The following is a 22,573-nucleotide window of genomic DNA, read 5'->3' as shown; positions in this document are numbered from 1 at the left end:
AAGAGGAAACAGAAAAGAGGGGAGGGTTCCTACAAACATAGTTTAAATTTAGCAGTCATTCCCTAGAAATTCCAGAGGTGGATAATAGGACCTCCCAATCACAGTAGCAAGCCATAGATGCCAAGTTTATTCAGTTGCGGTTACAGAAGCAGTACTTCACTCGTTCCAAAAAATTTAATTCATCTTCTCAAACTTTTGGATAATAATCTAAACTTGAAGGTTCTTCTGCAAATGTTCTAGACTTGTCATCTTCCTTTTGAATGCAAAGTGCAATCTCACAATGACCACAGCATTAGCATTTTAGGAATACTGTCGCTTGTACTCTCAGAAGTTGCAAGAGAACTCATAGGAAATAGAAGTTGAACAAGTGTGAGAATAAGGGTTAAAATGCTCTAAAGTTTGCTTTAAATCTACAGAGCTTCCTCCAAGCGCATGAAATATTTTGACTAACACCCAACCTAAACCTGGACCCGGGAGTGATGGTGGACAGTCGGCTGAATATGAGCCAGCAGTGTGCTCAGGTGGCCAAGAAGGCCAACGGCATCCTGGCTTGTATCAGAAACAGCGTGACCAGCAGGGCTAGGGAGGTGATCGTCCCCCTGTACTCGGCTCTGGTGAGGCCGCACCTCGAGTACTGTGTTCAGTTTTGGGCCCCTCGCTACAAGAAGGACATCGAGGTGCTTGAGCGGGTCCAAAGAAGGGCGACGAAGCTGGTGAGGGGCCTGGAGAGCAAGTCCTATGAGGAGCGGCTGAGGGAGCTGGGCTTGTTCAGCCTGGAGAAAAGGAGGCTCAGGGGTGACCTTATCACTCTCTACAGATACCTCAAAGGAGGCTGTAGAGAGGTGGGGGTTGGCCTGTTCTCCCACATGCCTGGTGACAGGGTGAGGGGGAATGGGCTAAAGTTGCGCCAGGGGAGTTTTAGGTTAGATGTTAGGAAGAGCTTCTTTACTGAAAGGGTTGTGAGGCATTGGAACAGGCTGCCCAGGGAGGTGGTGGAGTCACCATCCCTGGAGGTCTTTAAAAGACGTTTAGATGTAGAGCTTAGGGATATGGTTTAGTGGGGACTGTTAGTGTTAGGTTAGAGGTTGGACTCGATGATCTTGAGGTCTCTTCCAACCTAGAAATTCTGTGATTCTGTGATTAAACACAGTAGCTCAGGATTTCTTCCCAGATGCTAATTAATTAATTAAGAGTTGGACTTGATGATCCTTAAGGGTCCCTTCCAACTCAGGATATTCTATGATTCTATGATAATAAAAATTGAGTTCTGAAAAAGAACTCAAAGATTGGATACATGGTAATGAATTCTTGGGTTTGGGAAGTGAAACTAGCTCTTCAAAGACTTGCTTTGATTGTAGGTTTTGTTTGTTTGCTTTCTCAAGGTAGTAGTAATGCAAGTAAGAACTCAGATGTAGCACAAAACTTTTAGTCAACCTCTGCCATAGAAAAAGAAAATTCTTCTATGCCTGTGACTATTAACTCAATTCCCTTTCTGGTATAGATATCTTACTTAACCACATTCTTAACTTTTGAAGGTTGCATTCAGAATCTTCCTAGCAGCTCTAATAAATTAACGTGTCCAACCAGTCTTTGGGAAACACCTGATCCACCACAGGTAAAGCTGGGCCGACAGCTTGTGGAAGCCTCAATAACATTTCCTGAAGGACAGTTTGTTCAAAACTAACACTGGAGAGCTCAGTGCTATACACGACACCATGCTGCGTGCCTCTGTGTTTCTTTGCAGAGTCTTGCTAGTCAATTAAGGGCTAAAACACAAATATTACAAAAATCTCATAGCTTTCTTCTAGGCTGGATTCACCATTCAAAAATGATTCAGTACCTTATCATTATCATTTTTATTTAACCAATTTCCTGCCTGTATTATAATCCATTATAAAAATTACCAGCTTTACAAGCTTGATAAAAAAATTCTGAGCATCACATAATGTGTTTTTTAACATTCACTTGGACAGTGTATATAACACTGCTTTTGTCTAGAAAATCCATTTTTTTCTGGGGGAAAAATGTCCAATACACTCTTGCTACTTTAACAGCTGGTTATTCACCACTTCACTGTTATTGCACACACCTTGGGGCAAATTCAGGGCCCTGTGAGACATGTAATACAGTTACTGTATTCCCTGATCTCCCGTAGTGCCACCCTGGCTTTATACTCATTTGAAATATTTCCCACGGAACTGATCCAACAGCCTTCGTATTCTCGTTTGTTGCAGAATTTGGGGATGAAGATTTTCAACCCATGCAAGCTGTGTTTTGTTTTGTTTTTTTCCTTCTTCAAACACATACCATATTGCTGTATTCTTTCTGTTAATCACACTGGCCTTGTTTGAGGAGTGTATTTAAACCCATTTTAGGATTGTAGGGAAAGCTCCCCCCCCCCTTCAAAGCACTTCACTATGGATAATCTGGACCTTGGCTACAGTACCCAGCATCATAGCCTGAGACCTGTTGTCTTGTTGTCAAGAGACAGACATGAAACGTGAAACGTGAGCTCTAAGCTATCCTCTGTGCACCGCTGTTAGCGCTGAGTCCCCGGCAGAGCCCAGCAGCCCGGAGTCGTGCAGCCAGGAGCGTGCCACGGGATGGCGCCAGCAGCCTGGCTTTGCGGATCACTCGGCGGTCACTGCATCAACTGGATGAGAAAGCAACACACGCAAACATTATACACTTCATGGAGGGCAATATCTGCATTTGCTGTAATCTTGACAGGTAATTTACATCCTAAAGTTATTAGTAAGGTTAGTTATTTATAAGGTTAGTTATTTTCTTGGTCTGTATTCTTTTCCTCTTCATCCCCAGATCTCATGCACATGTTGGAGGTTGCTCTGTGGACCAACAGTGAAAGCGAACATCTGCATGCTAAGGGCTTATTGCTGTTGAAACACAGTAGACTTCTTTGCCATCATAACTTCGATTTTATGGTTTTTGTAAAATAGTGCAGAAATAATATGAATAGTGTAACTACTAAGCTAGTAGTCTACAGATCTCTTCATTTTCCTTGAATTTATCAATGGTGTATTTGAACAGCATATTCCTTCTGCTGTCATTATAGCTCAACCACTCTAAGTCACTGTTGGCATACTTTGGGTAGTGTTTTAGTACTTCGGGGACTAGCAAAGATGTATACTTGTAAGACCACCTGAGAAACAGGTATGATATTCCATTTCTGTGGTATACTGATTTATTTTTTTTTAATACACAAAGAAAAGTGTTCTGCAGAATTCCTACATAACTGAAATAGTTGATGTAAATATTCAGGGAGCGATCTGTAAAATAAAACTAAAGTGACTGAGATTGTCAAATGCTTTTTGGTTTTGGTCACAGACCTTAACCTTCTGAGGTTAACAAAGTGATACCATTAATTTCACTCTACCAGGAGCCCTGCAGTTATTGAAGGCCCCTCTGTTATTTCAGATTCATTTTGAAATTAATTACATGAACTGACAAGACTACCAGCATCTCTGAACATGGCTCAAAGTACAGAGTTGTTGATGTAGAATATACACAACATATGATAACCATATGCAGTTTTCAGAAAGTAATACCTGTTTCTTTATTAATAGGAATTCAAAGCTCTAATTTATGTAAATTTTCAGTCTAATTTAGATTAACACTTGGGGGTAAGTCAGGATGGCACTGGTGAAACAGATGCCATTCTTTTTTTCATTCCCCTCTGTACTTGTCTTACAAGTATGCAATTCTTTAATTTTGTTGACAAAAGTCTTAAATTAAGCCATTATTCTACTAGATTTTTCTACGTTATAATATTATTTGTATAATAATTTCTACATTATTCTATGAGATTTATCAACCAGTAAACATGAATAAAAATAGTACTGTTAATGTTCCCACTCTATTACTTATCATCCCAGTTACAGCAGTGCACATTTTTACTCTTTTCAGAATCATGTTTACCACAATTTTCAAGTCTTAGATGCCTTCTGGTCTCTTTTACTGTATTTTCATTTCTGCTATGGACATATGAAAAAAGAACCATCGCTGCTCTATATTGAAACTTATTTTGGCTATCTAGCCAATGCTTTGCTAGCATGTTGTAGGGGAACTTCTGCTGCCTCACCAAAACTGTCAAAACATTTTCTAGGCAACAACTGTTTTCAGTTATATTCTTAAGACTTTACCTGTAACAATAAGAACATTTACCACTGCTCGGAACAAAATCAGGCAACACGAGTGGGGTATTAGCTTATAAAATGCCTCAGAAATGGTGGTAGGAACGGGACAAGTACATAACAGTGACAAATTACTTCTCTGAGTTTGTATACTCTAAAAATTTTTATTTTCCTAGTTTGATTGCTTAGTTGATTGTTTGGGAAAAAGTATAAACTTGCTGGTATGTTACTGACCTGTCTTGTGTTGATCATGGGACTCCTCTTGTTATTCTGTGCAAATTATATCAGTAGCTACAGAAACATCCAGACTGCTAGTTGATAATATTCTGGGACAAGAATTACGTTGTCTTAAACTGCCTGAACAGCTTTGAAAGATTCCATTGCCTTATAGAATAATATTGCATGACTGATCAGGAATTGTAACTGAAATTTTCCTCTTTCATCACAAGTGAAAGCAAACCAGCAGCATTCCCTTCTCCATACAGGTCTTTCATTGTAAAGGAAGCAATTAAAACTTGCACTCATAACCACAAATTATTACAATAAACAATTCTTCTTCTTCCACACATCTGTTCTAAGCCTTTAGTGAGGAATTGTGTATGACTCCTCTAGACTCAAATTTTTGTAGTCACAATTCCATCCAGGAAACTTGTAAATCTTCAGATGGAAATGAACACATGAAACTGGCTATGACCATGGGACTGGGTGCATAACCCACTTTCATCAGCAAGATCGTGGTGCCTTACTTGATTGGTGTTATATTAACTGTCAAGCACTGGCCTCCAGGTGAAGACAATTAAGTTATCCTACCAGATCTGGAATGTGTTGGGAGCAATCCACTGACTACTTATAAAGGAAGGAAGGAAGGAATGTGTCCTGCTTTTCCTTGTTAGGGCTTGCTGCCACCCTAGGGATAAGAGAATTGTTTATTTTCTTCTTGAAGAGAAAAAAAAAAAAAAAGGGGTTTTATGTTCCACCTGAAGCAGGTGATCTGAACAGCTTAACCCTTTCCTGCTGTGTATGATATATTCAACAGTAGTCTTTTTTTAAAATAAAATAAAAATAAAATATATATATATTTGTAGGAGTATAAAGCAGGAAAATTCTGATTTAATGTACCACCTACCTGTAAGTTTCTCTGTCCCTGCTGGAGGCTGCAGGGAATCAGTAGTTCCCACTGGGAGGGGGAGGAATCTGCTTTGCATCCCCAGTGCGCAGGCAGTCACACAAGTCCAGAGCAGTAGCAGATTCTCCCATATTTGGTAACACTGTTACACACTGAAAATTGAAAACAGAACTTCACAAAAGGAAAAAAGTTATCAATGGAATTTTAACTAAAGCCCTGTGTATTCTGGCACCACGCTAAGCCACACAGAGCATACAAGATGTGCTATAATGCATTTGGGGAACGTCCTCAAAAGGTCATTTTGATGTGCAGGGTCATGTGCTGTTATTTCCTTCTCCTTACTGATTTGTTTCACTCGTTGCACAACGGCACTGATGGAGATCCCAATTCCTGCAGCTTGTTCTGATAGACTCTGTCCCCACAGATCAGGTTTTGTGGCAGACACCAGATTCAGAAACTCAGGCTGAATTTCAGTACAAAGCCGTGATTCTCAAATGTCAAAAAAAATAAATAAAAATAAAAATAAAATAGCACAAGTCTAGTTTTCGAAGCTGTGGAACTCCCTGCTACAGAATTCTGGAGTTGCTAAAAGTTTACATGGTTTTAAGAGAGAACTGCACAAGTTAACAGAGGAGGAATTCACTGAAAAATACTGAATATACAGAAATAATGCCAGGAAGCCTCTTAGCTGCAAATGGCTGGAAGCTCAGGGAAGGTGTTATACATTCCTGTCCAGTGCACATCTTCCTTAGGCATCCATTCATGGGCATTATGAGGAACAGGATCTTACCCAGCCTGCTTGTTCTTATGTTCTTCTTTGGAAGCATTACCTCTCTCCAGAGTTATTTCCACGTGCATTTTACGTTCACATTACATTTTTATTCTTGAGAACTCCTTATTTGAGAGACAAGGTACCAGAGATGATATAAAGACATACTAGTGAGACTAACCTGTACCCCAGTAAGTTTCCTGCACTGAGTCTTTGAGGTGCCACACTTGGATTTTGGCAAGTTACGTGAAGAACCTGCTCTATAACAATGGTGCCTTTCACTATTACTTCCTACAGTGTGGTAAGCTACATTATTTAAAAATACAGTACACCAGCTTTTTAAGTGTAAGGGAAAAATATTGACATCAATTATTAGTCTCCTTTTGAGACACTAACTGTATATATATTTATATTCTGAGTGTATTATATATGTCTGAAGACAAGATAGCTATTGCTTACACAGCACACAAGACCATAAAGAGGCAGTACATATTTCTTCCTTTTATTTCCTTTCCAACTTCTCCTCAAGTCTGAAGATTTTGGTTCTCTGTCTGATTTTAAACACAGTTATCAATTTTCCACGTATCTTCCACCTTTGAAGTCTTTTCATATTATCTTTGAGGATTTTCTCATGGATTTCTGGCTTCCAGCCCTTGCAGCAGCATTCCCTGACATACCTTTTGATGTTTTTGTAAGTCACTGACATACAGCTTTTACCTGCCAACAGACTTCAAAGCCTGTAACGTTTGGCAGTCAAGCCTGTCTCAGAGCTTTTTTCTGGTTGGAAGAAGTTATTGAAATTAAGTGGTAAATCCTCCATCAGCACTGCAGTCACATTCCTACCCTAGAGAAGACTGCCAGCGTTGTTTTCTTGACTTTATGCCACCTCATGGCTAAACCTTGATTTGGTGGCTGGGGAGGATGGTCTCCAAAAGCACTCCACAAAATGGTATCAGGGTGGCAAGGAAGAAACCAGCCTTGGTTTGTGGCCTGCCCTCAGTAAAGACCTCTGGCTCTAGAACGGAATTTTCTTCTCCATAGGCTTGGACCTACTCAGGTGTCTCTTCCAGAGCAGCTACCAGCAGTGTCCATCAGAGCAAAAGGTCTCTATCTACAGTCCTGAGGGGAGGTGCTAAGGTACTGGGCTACCATACCAAGATGAGAGTAGTAGTACAAACCTCAGCCCTCACCTCTGCTCCGAGAGTTCTCTTGTGGTTCCCAAGATACCTCTTGTATTCTTCATGGAAATAAGTTCCTGGTTTTCAAATAGCTCCTTTTAACCAAGCAGCTTCTCTCAGTTCCTTGAAAAATGTGTTCATTTTTCAGAGGGGGAACCTCTGCCACTTGGAAGCTAGTTTAGGTTCTCCAATATTCCTCAGGTTTTATGGTCACCTCAAGAAGGGGCTGATAGAACCTGCCACTGAAACTCCACGTTCAACAGCAGCCCTTGTCATGTAGGCCTGACATGGTAAAGGCTCCTGACGGAGCCACCCCATCATACATGGGGACCACCACCTTCCTGAGCCATGGGGCAAGCTGGGGTACTTGCGGTGACGCTCCTCATGCATTCCTAGCAAGACAAGTTAATTCACAATGGAAAGCTGAGGGGGGGCTCTCTGGTCAATGTGTTCTGCTACAGCTCAGGTGACATCAGTGGCATTTCTGTTTACTGGATTTGCAAGCAGTGGAGATTTCTCACTGATGCTGTTAGCAAGCACAACTCCATAAAGCTAATGTGCCAATGAGCCAGTAATGACTTGGACATAAACAACTGGAGTTTTAGTTATTTTCATTCAGTATTGCAATTTTCTTTTTATCTGAATAATACATAACTCAGTATATCTCATTAGGGATGCAGATTTATAAGATAATATTTGATTAAACCAAGCTCTTTCTTAATAGCTATGCAATAAATGGCAGCCAGTTATGGCTTCTATCAGAATAAAAGTGTTAAAATGCAGTGGTTTTCAGTGTAGCTAATTGTGCTCTGTATTCTTACGCCGTATAGATAATCAAAAGTACTGGAGCTTTACATATTTCCTTTGTTGACCTTTAACCAACAAATATCATGCTGGATTCTTTTATCTAGGCAAGATGACAGTAATAGATCAGTCATACTACCTTATCACATAAGCCTTCTGTGATCAGTATGGTGCTTTAAAATATATACTGCTCTATTAGATAGAGATGTATTCTCTAATATATATGTATAAAATAATGGTCCCGATTTTGTGCATATGGTTCAGTAAGAAGTTTCTCAAAGAGCAGAAAACCTGTTCTTCATCACACAGTAGAATGTTAAATAATAGTAAATAACATGTCATTTAAACAAAGGCCAAAGTGTGGCTCACAGATGTTATTCAAATCCTATATTACAACAGCATCTGCTGTCTTACAGCGATTGAGATTCACAGTTACTATTTAAAGCAACAACAGGAAACAAAACACAACAGCCAAACCACTGCTGATGTTGGATTAGCAACTTTTGGGCCAAGTCCAGTGAGAGAGTGATGGGCTGTAACATTCAGTGTCCTAGCCTGTGACCTGCAAAGAATTATGTACTGGTACCTACACTCCCTGTATTGTGCCCAAGAAGAATTAGGAGCCTCATTAAACAACAACTGAACAACCTGTGCCTTGAGAAAAGAGCCACTAAGGTCAACAGAAAAACACCTTCAGAAATTTAGGTGCTGCATGTAGCCTGCAGGGAAGTTCACATCTGGGGTCCACAAATATTTACAAAAATTTCATCAAAAATGGACTGGAGTTCACTATTTTTACTGTACCAGGAATTAGAACACTCAAGGATATTTAAGAGATATTTATTAACTTGCTTACCCTTAGATCACACATACCTACATCTTTTCAACTTACATTTATTTGTAGCAGATCTGTTCACCAGCAACTGCAACTGTTCACATGCAACTGCATGTCATGTCTTTTCTTACCCTCTATTCATAATTGTATTACTTAAGTGAAGATGCAATACTTTGGATTAAAGGAAGGACTTACTGATAGGTGGAAAACCTCAGTACCTGGCCCCAGGATAGAATGATGATAATGTAAAACAGAAACGTTAGAGTAGCAAATCCTCTCCCCAAAGCTTTGTCTGAAGTTCATATTCACAATTGAGACATTCATAATTATCATTAACAGAAGCAAACAGACTTTTTAGATGAGGAATACTATTGACAACTTAGGTGAAGCGCTCAGCGGGACTAGGAGCAGAGCTCTCTCCTGAGCCTCACCTTTGTTAGTAATCTGGACCCTACTTATATACTACAGAAATGCAATTGGTCTTAGCAAATTCAGATTAACATCCCGAGGCAAGAGAAAAGGGCAATAGCATTGTACTTTCAAAAACCTATGAACACACTGTGATCACTTTAACAACTTCATTAAACAATATCATAGCCTCTAGCACGTGTACTCATCAGTGTTCAATGAAGTAGGATAACATTTAAAGACCTAAATTAATGCAAGTGATTAAAACTACTGCATCACAAAGCAGACTATTACTTGATTTGGTAAGAGGACATTAGAAAGAACTTGCCTAAGATATTCAAGCTATAAATTCCAGAATGAAAAATGCTGAATGAGCTCCTTATATGAAAAAAAAATACTTCCTTTAGTAAAACGCAGGCAGGATATGGAATTCAGTGAAATCTTTACATCAGCCATACATTATAGCTGGATTATTTTTTGTAGTGTTATTAATACTACAGTCAGATGTTGCCTCTAGTTATAAAACTAAATTATCAGATAGATCTACTCTGGCATAGAGATTCACTATTTATGAGCCATGGTAAGGGTAAAATATACCTTGCTCTGTAATGATGGTAATAACCTATATTCTCCAGTCCTTTTCTGAAGTATCAGACGCTGATCATGCACATCAGATGCTATCATGCACAGCAGAACACTGTTCTTCGCCCTCCCTGCTGCCTCCACCCCCATATCCAAGCAGTCCCCCAGCCACGGTTTCAGGCAGTGTTACAATGGCACACACAGTCACCCTACTTCAAGTTCACCACCAATAGGTCAATTGTCCCTACTAGCCAACATCCACCAACTTTATTTTTCGACACTTCTCATTAAACAAAGTTCATCTGTATTCTTACAATCATACTTACATTAACATACATTGTTACAAGGTCACTAAATGCAGTAGTGTAAGACTTTTTTTTTCTTTGCCTGCATAACTGCAAGCTACTAGGAATAGTTTTGGTTTAATATAGCTCTGGAAGTATTAACCTCTTAATCATATCATGCATTTGATTGTTATTTAAGGACCTTACCTGGTTTCCTAACACGCAATATACCATTCTCTCTTGCAAATAAGTACTTTTAATTAATCTCTGAAAGCTTGCTTTAAGCCTTGTTGCACAGCATTTTTCTTACATCTCCTTTTTCTCTAGCAACAGTTATGAAACCATAAAGGATTTTGGGTTTTGTTTGCCACATTTGAAATCACTTACTGTTGTGTAAGGAGTTATGCAAATAGAGGGAAAAAAAATGTTTCTATCCATATATGCGTTTCTGTTGTTTTCATCTGATTTACCAAACATTTATGCTACCAAAAACTTTCAGGAGTGTACAAAGGAATTCTTATTTTGCTGTTGAGAGTAGTGATGGTTGGTGATTTCAGGGTGATTTTAGCATACTCCAGAGCAGTGAAAAACAGCCCGGGGGTGCCAGGCAGGGATGCCAGGAGCTCCCACACACCCTGCCAGACCTAGCATCCTGAGCAGCATCAGAAGCCACCTAACACAGCCTCTGTATCTCTTAATTTATTTCGAACTCTGAATTCGAAACACAAGGCCAGCAGAAGCTCCCCCACAAGACAAACCCAGCAGCTTGCTGCACCACCTCCTGCTTGCTGTACTGCCTCTTTCTCAGCCAGGAGGCAATAACCCTGCAACCCAGAGCATACCAAGCCAACAGCCTGACTAAGAGCCTTTAGCAAGATACCACCTACAAGCAGTTCCCAGCCAAACCCCTGTTCTCTCCTACCCCTTAATTGTTGGGCTTTGTCTCCCTTAAATCCAGCTGGTACCAGTACAGCAGGTGGGGCTAAGGGAGCAGGGTGGTTAGCTTCAGGCCTCCTGGCTCTGCGAGCAGTAGGTCGCTGTGCCGTAATTAGAGTTGGTTAATAGCGCGTTTGGCAAGCCAGGAAGGTTCTGGAAGTTGTCTCCTTCATGCAGTCTTTCCTCTCATTCCTCACCACCCACTATCCTTGACAATTGCTAGTTAAGGTGGAAGTTTTTAAGACATGGCTTGTTAAAAGTTAGGAAACGGGGTGCTGCCCATGCCAGCAGCGATCTTTTTCCCCTGAAGGATTAGCAAATTGAGCTGTCCTGTGTCCAGCTGCAACTCCCCCATCACACTTCCAGCCTTGCATCATTTTTGAGGAATAGCTTACGACAGTACGCAGATCATCCTGAGCAGGGCAGGATGTTGTACAAAAAGAGGAAAGACTAGGGAAAGAGTTTGAAATTAGACCAACTGATATAAGTGAAAAGAAAAGCCCACCAGTTTGGGGGCATTGGGTTTGACATGGAGGCAATGAAAGGTCAAAACTATATAAAGCTGAGAAGAACTGCTCTACATTAAACCATATATGTATCAACTAGGTTATCTGAGAGAGAAAAGCCAGTAATTGTGAAAAAGGAGAGCTTAGTGGAGAAGAAGACTATTCACAGGGGGTGAGGTGATTGAGTGATTATCTCCTGATTATCTTGGAGGGGAATTATAATCAGCCCTTACACCGAATATGTGTTTTTTAATACCTGCTAGAGCTGTGACTTTCACTTCCTGTACTCGTCTTTTGAAGTGTTTTGTGGTCTGCCTTGAAGATCAGGACTGAGCAGGGAGGGACGGCACAATGCCTTGGTGCGAGGCCTGTGTCTGCAGGTGATGGGGGTTTCTGTTCCCCATCAGTTGGCCCTGCGAGTTCATTTCAGTGCACAGTGGCTGCCTAAGTTTCACCCACATAGTTTCCCTGAGGGCATTTGGTGCACTGCTTGAAATATGCTTCATTCGAGGAAGTGCATGTGGATCTGGGTATCTCAGGGGTTCTCGGGTAGGCGGTGTTTATTACAGTCGAAGGGGAGATCTCATGAGAGTAAAAAACACTTTTCCAAGCCAGCAGTAGGTGTAACGGTGGAGGAATAATTTTCTGGGTTTTCTCGTCGGGTAGGGTAATTTTGTACAAAGAATTTTCAGTTTTGTGTTCTAGCTGTTCTTATTTGACTGTTTGTTAAAGCTTATAACATAGCTATGGATAAGACCTTATTTCACCAAAAATGTCACATTATTTCCTTTAACAGTAGCTGAGTCCTGAACTGGTTTCGGATACACAAATGATATTGGTCTTTTGCAGGAGCTTGTATGTAAGAAAAGATTCTTGGAAGGAAATGGTTTATGGAAATGCTTCTTCAGAGCAGAATTCTCTCTTCGCTGGAATGTAAACAGAATGTGGAATCTTCTTCCAACGTAGCTCCGTAAGTCATTTGGTTAATCTTATTTTCAGTATTGTGGTAGAAGGGGGGTTACAATACTAACAAATATCCAGCTCTATATTGAACTCTTAATGCTCATATTAACTTATATACTAATTATGTCTTCCAGCTAATCTAGAATATTTGGCTCTTCAGCAGATAAATTGAAGAACAGAGCCAGTATTTTGGAACAAATTTATTAACAAATACCACTTTCACAGTTTCAGTTACAATTATGGTGCCACATGGAAACATATCTTCTTTCTAGTTTCTTGCTAGCTTTCATCAGGCAGGCTTTTCCTTGATTTCAAACTGACTTTTTTTTTTTTTTTTTTTTTTTTTTTTTTGTGAACAAAGTACTATTCAATGCCAAGAAGGGAGAAACAGGCACATGGAGCTTACTCCATAGATCGTTTTCTCATAAAAGAGATGTGCTATTTCACTGTGTACACATGCACTATACGGGGAAAAATCTGTTTTAAAAAAGTGGACAGGTGGCTCTTAATGAGTTAGACTTCAGTGGTTAGACTCAGAGGAAAATTCAGCATTTTTGATGAAACTAAATTTGGTTTCAGTGTCCTTTCTTGGAGAATACATTGTTGAGGTACTATGCTATCTTTATTGCCCTCCTGTTCACTATTTGCCTAATACCTGATTGTTCATTGTTCTTGTTCATTTCAAGTAAACTATTATATTGGATGATGTGCAGAAAAAAGAGGTGACTTTAAATAACTTTCATGTGTTCAACTTCTGTTGTTTCCTTGAAGTCTGAATTAGTGATGCTGTAGGTTAATTTTTGGCTAGAAACGACATTGGCCCTGTAGAGTAACAAGAGATGACAAAAACATAGCAGCTGTGAGACTTTAATCCTCCTTCTAGTTTACCTGTTGCAACAAAAATTGCAAGCTAGGATGTAGACCTGGGCTTTTATGCAAGCCATATTTTCCTGAAGGTGTATCTGTTACTGCTGTGTTTCTTGTTGTGTTTGCTAAGGCACTTTAGGAGACAATCAACACTGTACAGTTTGTGACATAATTGGGGCTGTTTTATGCTAGTTTTGATTTAGGGGGAATGCAGCCAAACTGAAAATGGGGAGGAAAAAAAGCTCTAAACAACTGAAATGGAAAAGTAGTTTGGTGAAGAAAACCCCAAACTTCACTTAACATTCACGTAACATGGTAGATGTGGGGTCAAATCATTTTTTCTCCCACAGTGTAGAACTCTTTCATGTTTTAAATGATGTGCCGGCAATAAAATATTTCAGAAGCATAAAAGCATTTAATCTTAGGATTTCTAACTTCCATCACTTTCAGTTTCACTTCAGATTTTTTTCTGCAAAAAAATGGTTCACCAAATAAATTGATGAATTCTAATATAGACGCATGTTAGTCTACGGGGGGACCAAAATAAGAGAAAAGACTAATGCGCAGAGTGGCGAGGCATGAAGAACTGTGTGTCTGCTTCAGAAACAGCAAAAGGACTAGAGCAGGATACGTGCTCAGGCCAGCAGAGCTTTTTCTTCCTTGCATTTTCTAAAATGTGCCTGGAAATGATATAATTAGAGTAGAATAAAACGCCTTATCTTTTCAAGTGTAACAAAGACAGAGTCTGCTGTAGCTGCTCTATGCTTTTCTGAAAGGTTTGGGAAACCGAACGGTATCCACTTGCTTTGTAGCCTATCTATTGATAAGTATAGGTGGAATTTCTTGTTTATCTTTTTATTGCTATTGTACACTTATCTAACAGTTTCAATGACTTTTCCCAAAATAAACCTTTAATACTTTTCCTGATTATGTGACTGCCGGTTGTACTGCTTAACGCACATTCCCCACGCTAGCTCCTTGCTTTCACATTAAATTACTTTACAATTGTTTGTCCTGGCCCGATTTTGACATCTGCTGGATCAATTACCTGAATCATCAGAATCTTTTTGAAGCTCGGGGCATTGTTTTCTGTGTTTGTTTTTCTCCACACGTGGAAGACTTGAAGAATTTATGAGCACTTACTTCATTTCTAAATTTATGCCGCCTTTCATTTAGCGGCGGGGAGGTAAAGCGGTAACCGAACAACGCTTGAAATTAGCGCAAGAGCTGAGTAACGTCCCAAGCCGCTTTAGTTCGGCTGCTTGGTTCTGGGCTTCAAAGATTCTGCTGGGACCGGGAACGCGAATTCTCCACCTGGCAGCACTCCGCATGGCCGGGGGCAGCGCGGGGCGGGAAGGGCGCGGCGCGGCAAGGGGCGTGGCCTCCGCAGGCTCCGCCCCCGCGGGGCTCAGCCGGCCAATGGCGTGGGGCAGGCGGGAGGGGGCGGGGCGGGGCGGGGCGGGGGCCGTGCTCCGTGGGCAGCGGGGCGGCGGCGCGAAGGGCCCGCGGCGGCCCGGCTGCTGCCTGCCTGCCTCGGCCGCCGCGCTCCGGTAAGGGCAAGGGTAAGGGTAAGGGTAAGGGTAAGGGCCGCGGGGGGAGGGAAGGAAGCAGAGGGGGTGGCTCTGGCCCTGGCGCTGGGCTCCAGCCGGGACGGGACGGGGCGGGGAGCGGCGGGGTGTGTGTGTGTGTGTGTGTGCTCCTCCAGGTCCAGCCCGTCAGCACCCAGCACAAAGCCGAGCAGCCGGCCTGGGTTAAAGCCTGAAGTTCTCTCCCCCGTCCCCTGCCCCCTGTGCGCAGCCCCTGGAGGCAGTGCCAGGGGAATCACAAAAACAACTGCTCCCGGTGCCTTTCCCTTGATATTCCGAAATTGCAGGGAGAAATGAAGTAGAAATGATGGGAAAATAATTGCGGTGCGTTAGAATAATGCCTGTTGAAGCACATGGGGGGAGCGCTCAAAATATGAAAGGCTAACTAATGTTCCTTTAGTTAGTCTAACCTAAACCAGAAATATGCACGGCATCCCATTTCAACCAGCCAACTCAAATAGTAGTGACTTATTTTTCTCTAAAAGTGGTTGAATTTGAATTTCCAACTGGTTGGTATCTGCAGCCAGCGTTAACGTTTTAATCTGACATGGTCCAATTTTTCTTTTTTTTTTTTTTTTTTTTTTACCCTGTAGCGTTTACCCTGTAGTGTAAATGCTGAGAATTTCTCCTGGTGTTGAGACAATAATAGCAGGCATTGTGAGACCTGCTGGAACCAAACCTGGCTCCACCACCTGGAGCTCGCTGCTTGGGAAAGAATGGCTTAACCTGATGTGGGTAGCATTCCGTTTTCCCAAAACTAAATGAATGCGGATGGGTTTTTTTTAATTATACCAATGTAACAGCCCCTAAATCTGAGTATTTTTATGGTGGAACTTCAAGGTGTGCTGAAGCAGAATAACACCCTTCAAGCTAACTGCACCAAGACTTGCAGATAAACTGTGGTACTACAATGTGTAAAATGGCTTCACTTTGCAGTGTCTTTCCTTTGGTTGGCTTTCATATTAAACGATAGCAGGTTTAAAGGCCGTATAAATTCTTCCAGGATGTTTTCGTTTCTCAGAAGGTGATAGTCAAAGTCTCTTGTTCAGCACGATCTACGCAAAGAAAATCACCCTATCAGATCACGGCTGGCTATTATCTTAAGAGACAGGATGCTGCTGAATGCAGCTTGGTGGTTGATGCAAGCTGGGTTGTTGCTTGTGGTCCGTATCAGAAAGGTTTTTGCAATTGTTTTCAGTTGTAGTAACACTTCATGGTAAAGAAAGAGCAAGTGTAACACTGAATTCTTAAGGTTTCTGAAATAAGTACCTAAGGAACAGACTGTTTCTCGTGAAATAAGCATGCAACATGCTTAGCTTTAGAAATGAGTTTTGCACACCACTGATTTTTATTTGCTGTACAAATTAAAAAAAAAAAAATGAACAGTCGACAACCTTTATAAAGCTTCAGTTAAACATTGCAATGTAAAGTAGTGTCATCTTAAAAGAATTTTTGGATCTTGTCAGTAAAAAATGTTACATCACGTGTATTTCTGCACTAATCAGCATTTTTCCTTCTCTTCCTCCTCCTTCCCACTCCCCCAATTCTTAAGGGCTTCATCTTGGGCTTGTCAAATGGACATTAACCAATACTGAATGTTAACTGCGGGAGCTCTATAAGCACAGCGGCTGCTGGGATGTTGCGGCAGAACGGCGGAAGTAACAAACGTGGTTTGGGATTAGCCCGGCTGTCTACCTCCAACTTCTTCACCATCGCCAATTCAGGAAATTGGGGAATGGGGCGCAGCACCAAGAGCAGCTCTCTGAGCAGCATTAGCTCCAACTCTGATTGTTATGACAATCCTGTTGTGGATCCAGAATATATCATGCAACTGGTGAATGATGTCAGAAAATTTGCAGATGTGCTGCTCTATTTGAAGGAAGCCATTCTTTCAGAAGGTATGTCAGTTGCTTTTTCTCCTAAATTCTTAGGTTTTCTGAAACTCCCACACCTGTACTCACATGGTTTTATCTAGTGTTTGCTGTGGTTGTCTTCCCCTTTACTTCTCCCCTTTATTGCACCCACCATGCATGATGGCTGTGGGAAATGGTGGTTGTTACTTTGGGTTCTATGTTTCCTCACCATAACACTGCAATCTGTTTCATAATCAGTCATGTAGTGCTTTTGAGCATGTAAGATTTAAAAGGGCAAGGAGGAGTAGGTTTTGAGCAGGCTGTTGAGGCTGCAACTGAAAATTAGTGAGACTGTCAACTGATCAGTTTTTAACCACTTGAATGTTCTTGTCATTTCAAAGAATTCTGTTAATGTTGGCTGCGTTCCAGTTTTCTAAGCTCGTATGATTCTCTGCTTTTCTGTTTTGATTGTGTTTTTGAGATGCTCATATGTTAGTTTGTTTTTAAGGTAGGAAGAAACTCTTCATGCTTTCTTCCTCTACATGATAAGTGTTTACCATTTTCTGCCAGCAGGTGGAAACTGCAATTTTTTTTTGCTTATGAGGAGTGTTTCGTATTGTGCCTTCAGATTCCTTTAGGGAAAACATATTAGGCCATGTCTGATCATCAGAAGGAAATTGTTTATCTACATTTTACAGAAATGTTCTCGTATTAATAGCTTAAATGACATCCAAAGCAGCTTTATATAAATGTCTTAAATATGAAGCGTTGTTGCACTTTTTTTTTTTTTTGCTGTTCCCCATGCCTTAGTGCTTTCAATGTCTGTTTTCTCATTTTGGTTCAAATTTGCCAATACGCAGATTTGGCTACTGCGTAGATACTCAGAAAACGCTGTTCCTGGAGAGTAAAATAATGTTTTAAGAGCCTTCCTTAGTTCAAAGGCAGTGAGTTTGGTAGTGCTCATCTCATATACTGGGTCAGTGCAACGCTCATTACCTCTAAGTTTGTATTTAAGATTACCACTTTGTTTATAGATATGAAATTAACCTTAGCAGGAATGAAAAGAATGATTACCCTATTATTTAAGGTCTTGCATTGAGCCTTCTTTCAGGAGAAGAAGGCTAGACAGCTGAAGCAGCTGTGCCAAAAAGTGTGAAAAAATCTAACAGGGCAGTAACTTGAGACTCGTGATTGCTTCATGTCAACAGTATTTCTGCTGAACACACGGGATGAGCATAGCTATTTGTGAGGTCAGGTGTCTGGTGCCTACTGACACTGAAGCAGGCATCCTGTTGGGAAAGGACTATCAAAATACCAATGTATTCCAGCTGCTGTGCAGTGCTTGCTAATTAATATTCAATATAAAATTTTGGAGTTGGAAGATTGGAGAAGCTAAGATAGAACACGGGAGCCGTCTTCTTGTTTTATATTTGATTGCAGAACTAATTTGCGAAACAATGTTGTTCATTTAAAGGGTTATCTATAAAGGAGAGATGTTTCTTTTCCTTAATTGGGAATGTTTTTTGTATCTCTGTCCCCAGAATCTCATCATATAGTGAGTTCTGTAATATTGGGCTTGCTTACTGCTGGCTGGAGGCAGCCTTTCTGAAGCCGACTAGTTTGGATGGCATTTTTCCATCCTATCTTCAGAAATGTTTATAGTTTTCTATCCAAAAATCGATAAAAACCTAGTAAGGTGGCTGAACACATTCCTTACACAATTCTGGCTTGTAAGGCTTGCAGCTTATACCACCATTCTGGAATTACTTACACGATTTATTTCAAGGTGGAATCAATTGCAGGGACAGGAAATTATTTTTTTTCCTTTCTGGACAGCATTAATGTAATGACTTGATGTGTTTTTGTGTTGAATAGTAAAGCTTTGCTCTGAAGTTCATGAAGTCAGAACAAAAAATAAGTTCTAGCTACAACACATATCTTACCCTGATGTGCATATACTGTGTGCACCTTCAAGCAGCTCAGAAGCAACAGATGTAAGTGGTGCAGCAGGGCTGGGGTTGCAACCACAAGCTCTGGTGTTTGTCTGGCAGGCGTTCCTGGAGCCTGGTGCAGATCTTTTGACTTTGCTGTTCCCCAGTTAGCTTCCGTCTCTACTCCTACCCGTAGTGTCACTGCTTTGGCAGACTTGTCTACAAATTCCTTTGCAGTGCATAGGAACTTCACTCTGGCCACGGGGCTCAGCTGGCTCCAGGCTGCTCCATGGCTCAGGTCTGCATCAGCCATGGGCTGGTGCCTGGAGGCGCTGGCCCTGTGCAGCGTGTGCCCTGCTCACCTTAGCTGCACGCTGCCAGCATCTGCAGTTACTTGCCAACAGCTCGTTTCATGTTCTCCTGATGTAGTGATGATATCTGGAGTGAAAAATTTAAGCTATTTTGGTCTATAATACGTGTTCATGTCTTGACTAGATCCTAAGTGTCTCTAGATACAGAGTTGTACTGTTTTGAATGGTACCAATGCGAGTTAATAAATGAAAGACCTCAACAACTTCATACTAGGTGGGAAGTGTTATACATGTATAACTGAAATTTCTCAACCATTTTTTTTTTTTAAACTTTGGTGCTATTTCTCCTTGCATTACTTATACTAATATCACTTAATTACTTACAGCAGCTTCATTGTCATAATACTGAATGAAACCTGGCTGTTACTTTTAAATGTAGATAAGTTATGATGATTGCTATGTAAACTGAAATCTACGAAATGGGGAGTCTCCCTGTTGGCACCAGGTAGGAAACTTCCTTCTCAGCAACACACAAAAAGTAAACAAGCCATCCCCTTTCCCCAAAACAACCAACCCACCCTCTGAATAGAATTGCCAGCTGGAAGTTTGTTAGCTGCTTGGACGTGAGGGAGCTGCAGTTGCCTCTGGTGGTGAGTGGAATACCATGTGTTCCCTGCACTTCAGTTCAATTCCCTGTCTGACTCTAGGCATTGTACTTGCTGCTCATAATTATCTATTATTAGCAGTCCATCATCTTGAGGCACAGGACCAAGGCGCTTATCAAGGTCTTCATTAAAGAAGAGCTGCATGTGTTTTTTGAACGTAGGTCAATGAGTCCAGTACTGTTCTGCAAGAAAAACTGTATTTAATTCTAGCTGATGACAGGCTGTGTCTGCGGTGGTTGAACTGCACAAACAGTTAATGGATCAATCTGTTGGTCTGTTCTTAAGTTAGGTGTCCAGATGAGTGAGATTGTGTCATATGGCTGATATTAGTAAGGATAACTTCATTGTCATTGTGTATTTGTGCTCGAACTGAAAGGCCTGGTAATTTTGTAGCATTAGTACTTTCTGAGGTCAAAGATAATTGAAGTGTATTGAGGAGACTCAAAATAAGTCAGTTTTCTTTCCTTTCTGATAAGGAAAAAAAGGAAAACAATTCTTCAGGGATCCCTGCCTGGAAGGCCAAACCCGACTGTATGTGCTGAAATAATACCTAGAAGACTCAACACTATTTTTGTCGCCTACAATCTGTGCTACTCCAAAGACTGTTCATCTGGCGTTCAATTTTATTGATGGCATCTTGCATTCAGTACCCCAGGTTTCCTTCTTGTCTCAGTTTTAACGTACATGTTAAACACAAGCTGTGAAGATGTAATGGCTTGAAAGCTGATGGGCTTTCTGTTTGTGTTTTGAGTTCAAACAGTGGCTTTTCCTGTATAGGTTGAGAGGGTAAGAAAATGACTGCTAGCTCCAATTGACACCCCTCTTTCAAATGGTAGGACATCCAGCAAAGTACAGTCTAAAGGCTGGAGCTATCTTGGACCTTCAGAGGTAGTGTTACGCAAGAGAAGTAACTTGCCATAGCTGAGAGAGCTGCAGAAACTGAACAGTTGTTTGGCTCCCACAGACCTGCTGAGGGCCTGGCAACCTGACCACAGGATTGAAAATACTTCAGAATTTGAAGTGTGTGGAATATACCTAAACTACAGCTTGTGACTTGAAAGAAGGTTAATTCTTGTGCCAAAGGATGGGTTTAATGTGTCTGCAGGTAAATGCTGTTCAGTTTTGTAAGGCTGAGTGACTTTTGCATGCAGAATATGTTCTTTTGGCAGAGAGGAAATATGGGGTAATTACTTCATACTGTCCGACCTCTTCAAAATATAAGGATAGCTATACTTCACAGAAACTTTGTAGAAAGCATGTATGTCACTTTTGGGGGTGAAACAGAGGACCTACCTCTTACAAACTTCTGTTAGAGAATTTATTGATTCAAAATTAGTTTCGCTTATTGCATAGATGTGCAAAGTTGAGACTCTGCCTAAGAAAAGGTATCTGTGTGAAGCTGCTGCCATTATAGTCTGTTACTGCCCATAATAAATTCCACTGCTGCCTTAAGCAAATGATGTCACTGTGGTCTCTACTCAAATGACTGTCATTTACTTAGATTTAAAAGGAACACACAAAAGAATATTTAGGGCACAGTCTGAGTTCCTAATTAGAATATTTTACTTGGCGTTTCATTTTTAAGCAGTAAATAGTATCTTTTACTTGTATGAAGTCAGGGACGGGAAACATTCCTGTTTCCCTGGTCTGAAGATAGTTAACTACTAGTTTTGTGACATCTGCTATTTATTTTTTAAAGAATGCAGTGTATGCTTCGTACTGCAAGGTCTGCCCTTGGGACTGTGGGAAATAGTGTTGTATTATGAATAGCTGTAAGGGTAAACTTTGCATGTGGTCTGAAAGTGTTGGTGTAATTATACTTTATAGTTGAATATATAATCTGCTTCACTCTACTTCAAAATATATTTAGGTGTTACTGCTTTCTTTATCACAAACTTTGAAGTAATCTTCAAAGTATGATATTGTGTGCTTCATGTGGGCAGTTCTGCATACTTTTCAAGAGCAAATGCTTTTTTCCTCAAGTTCATCCTGTCTTCAGCTAATGCAAATTGGAGCTTATTCTAAAATGGTAATGTACCTTTTTTCCAGATTAGAAAACAACGGCAAGGAGTAGCAAGGTAAAGCTCTTGCCTTTCATCACAAGTTTCACTTTGAGGATCAGATTTCATTGTCTGGTTTCTTAGAGTTTGATAAGGTGTTTTTTTTTTTTCCTTCTTTTATCCAAAGCAAAAGTGAAAATACTGGTGAAGCTGGATGGCCTGGTCAGGAATGCTTGCATCCTCCTTGTAGTAGCAGCAGTACTTTCAAAAGGATCAGGAATGCTACCGAACTTGAAACCTATCAGGCCCTTATTCTTGAAAGATAGATATTCAGTCCAGTATACAGGACGTCTGTAAAGGCATGTCAACTTAAATAGTTTCTCAAAATAAGGAACTTGTAGTCCCCAGTGACTTCAGAACCACTGTGGAGATTGGTATTAATTGCATGCTACACTAAAAGCCAGAAGTTGTCTACTAAATGTAGTGCCTGAGGGTTAAAGATGAACAATTACTCCTTCCAGGTTTGTGTGCTTTTTCTCATACCACTTAGTATGATTAAGGCACTATCGTATTTTTAGCTTTTTATTTCTTTATCTGCTTGTAGTGTAAAAACATTCAAGTTCTTTACAGCAAAGTTGTGAGGCAGTATTTTGGAAAGTTAGCTTGTCCTGTTTTGCTAGAGAAATCTGAAGTTCATTAGCTTTGGCAGTGAAGATTGCAGATTGAAATTATGGTAATTTATAACACTGAGTGTAATTTTGCTGTTTGTTCTTTATTCCAGTTTTGTAGCTTCTCAGTGAAAGCTGCTGCCTTTGATA

The 22,573-nt window shown here is 40.7% G+C and overlaps 2 protein-coding genes across 8 annotated transcripts in view; one reads left to right on the top strand and one right to left on the bottom strand.

Annotated features, from left to right (window-relative positions):
• The window catches only part of ABCD3 (ATP binding cassette subfamily D member 3), a 210,119-nt gene that overhangs the window by 36,301 nt on the left and 151,245 nt on the right, over positions 1-22,573 (bottom strand). The window lies entirely within an intron of this gene.
• ARHGAP29 (Rho GTPase activating protein 29) overlaps positions 11,916-22,573 on the top strand; it is a 57,545-nt gene continuing 46,887 nt past the window's right edge. For 3 of the 7 annotated variants that reach the window (XM_027462360.3, XM_027462361.3, XM_027462358.3), the window contains exons 1-2: positions 14,836-14,959; positions 16,548-16,893. In XM_027462360.3, the coding sequence (XP_027318161.2) occupies positions 16,632-16,893 (262 nt within the window). In that variant the 5' untranslated portion in view covers positions 14,836-14,959; positions 16,548-16,631. Of the gene's footprint in view, positions 12,129-12,170; positions 12,242-12,428; positions 12,550-14,835; positions 14,972-15,625; positions 15,727-16,547; positions 16,894-22,573 lie in introns of those variants that run through there. The other 4 variants (XM_021271822.4, XM_072041834.1, XM_072041835.1 and 1 more) reach the window with 4 other exon arrangements.

The sequence above is a fragment of the Anas platyrhynchos genome, chromosome 8 (genome assembly GCF_047663525.1).
Source record: "Anas platyrhynchos isolate ZD024472 breed Pekin duck chromosome 8, IASCAAS_PekinDuck_T2T, whole genome shotgun sequence".
NCBI classification, from domain to species: domain Eukaryota; kingdom Metazoa; phylum Chordata; class Aves; order Anseriformes; family Anatidae; genus Anas; species Anas platyrhynchos.
This window is presented reverse-complemented; position numbering and strand designations above follow the sequence as displayed.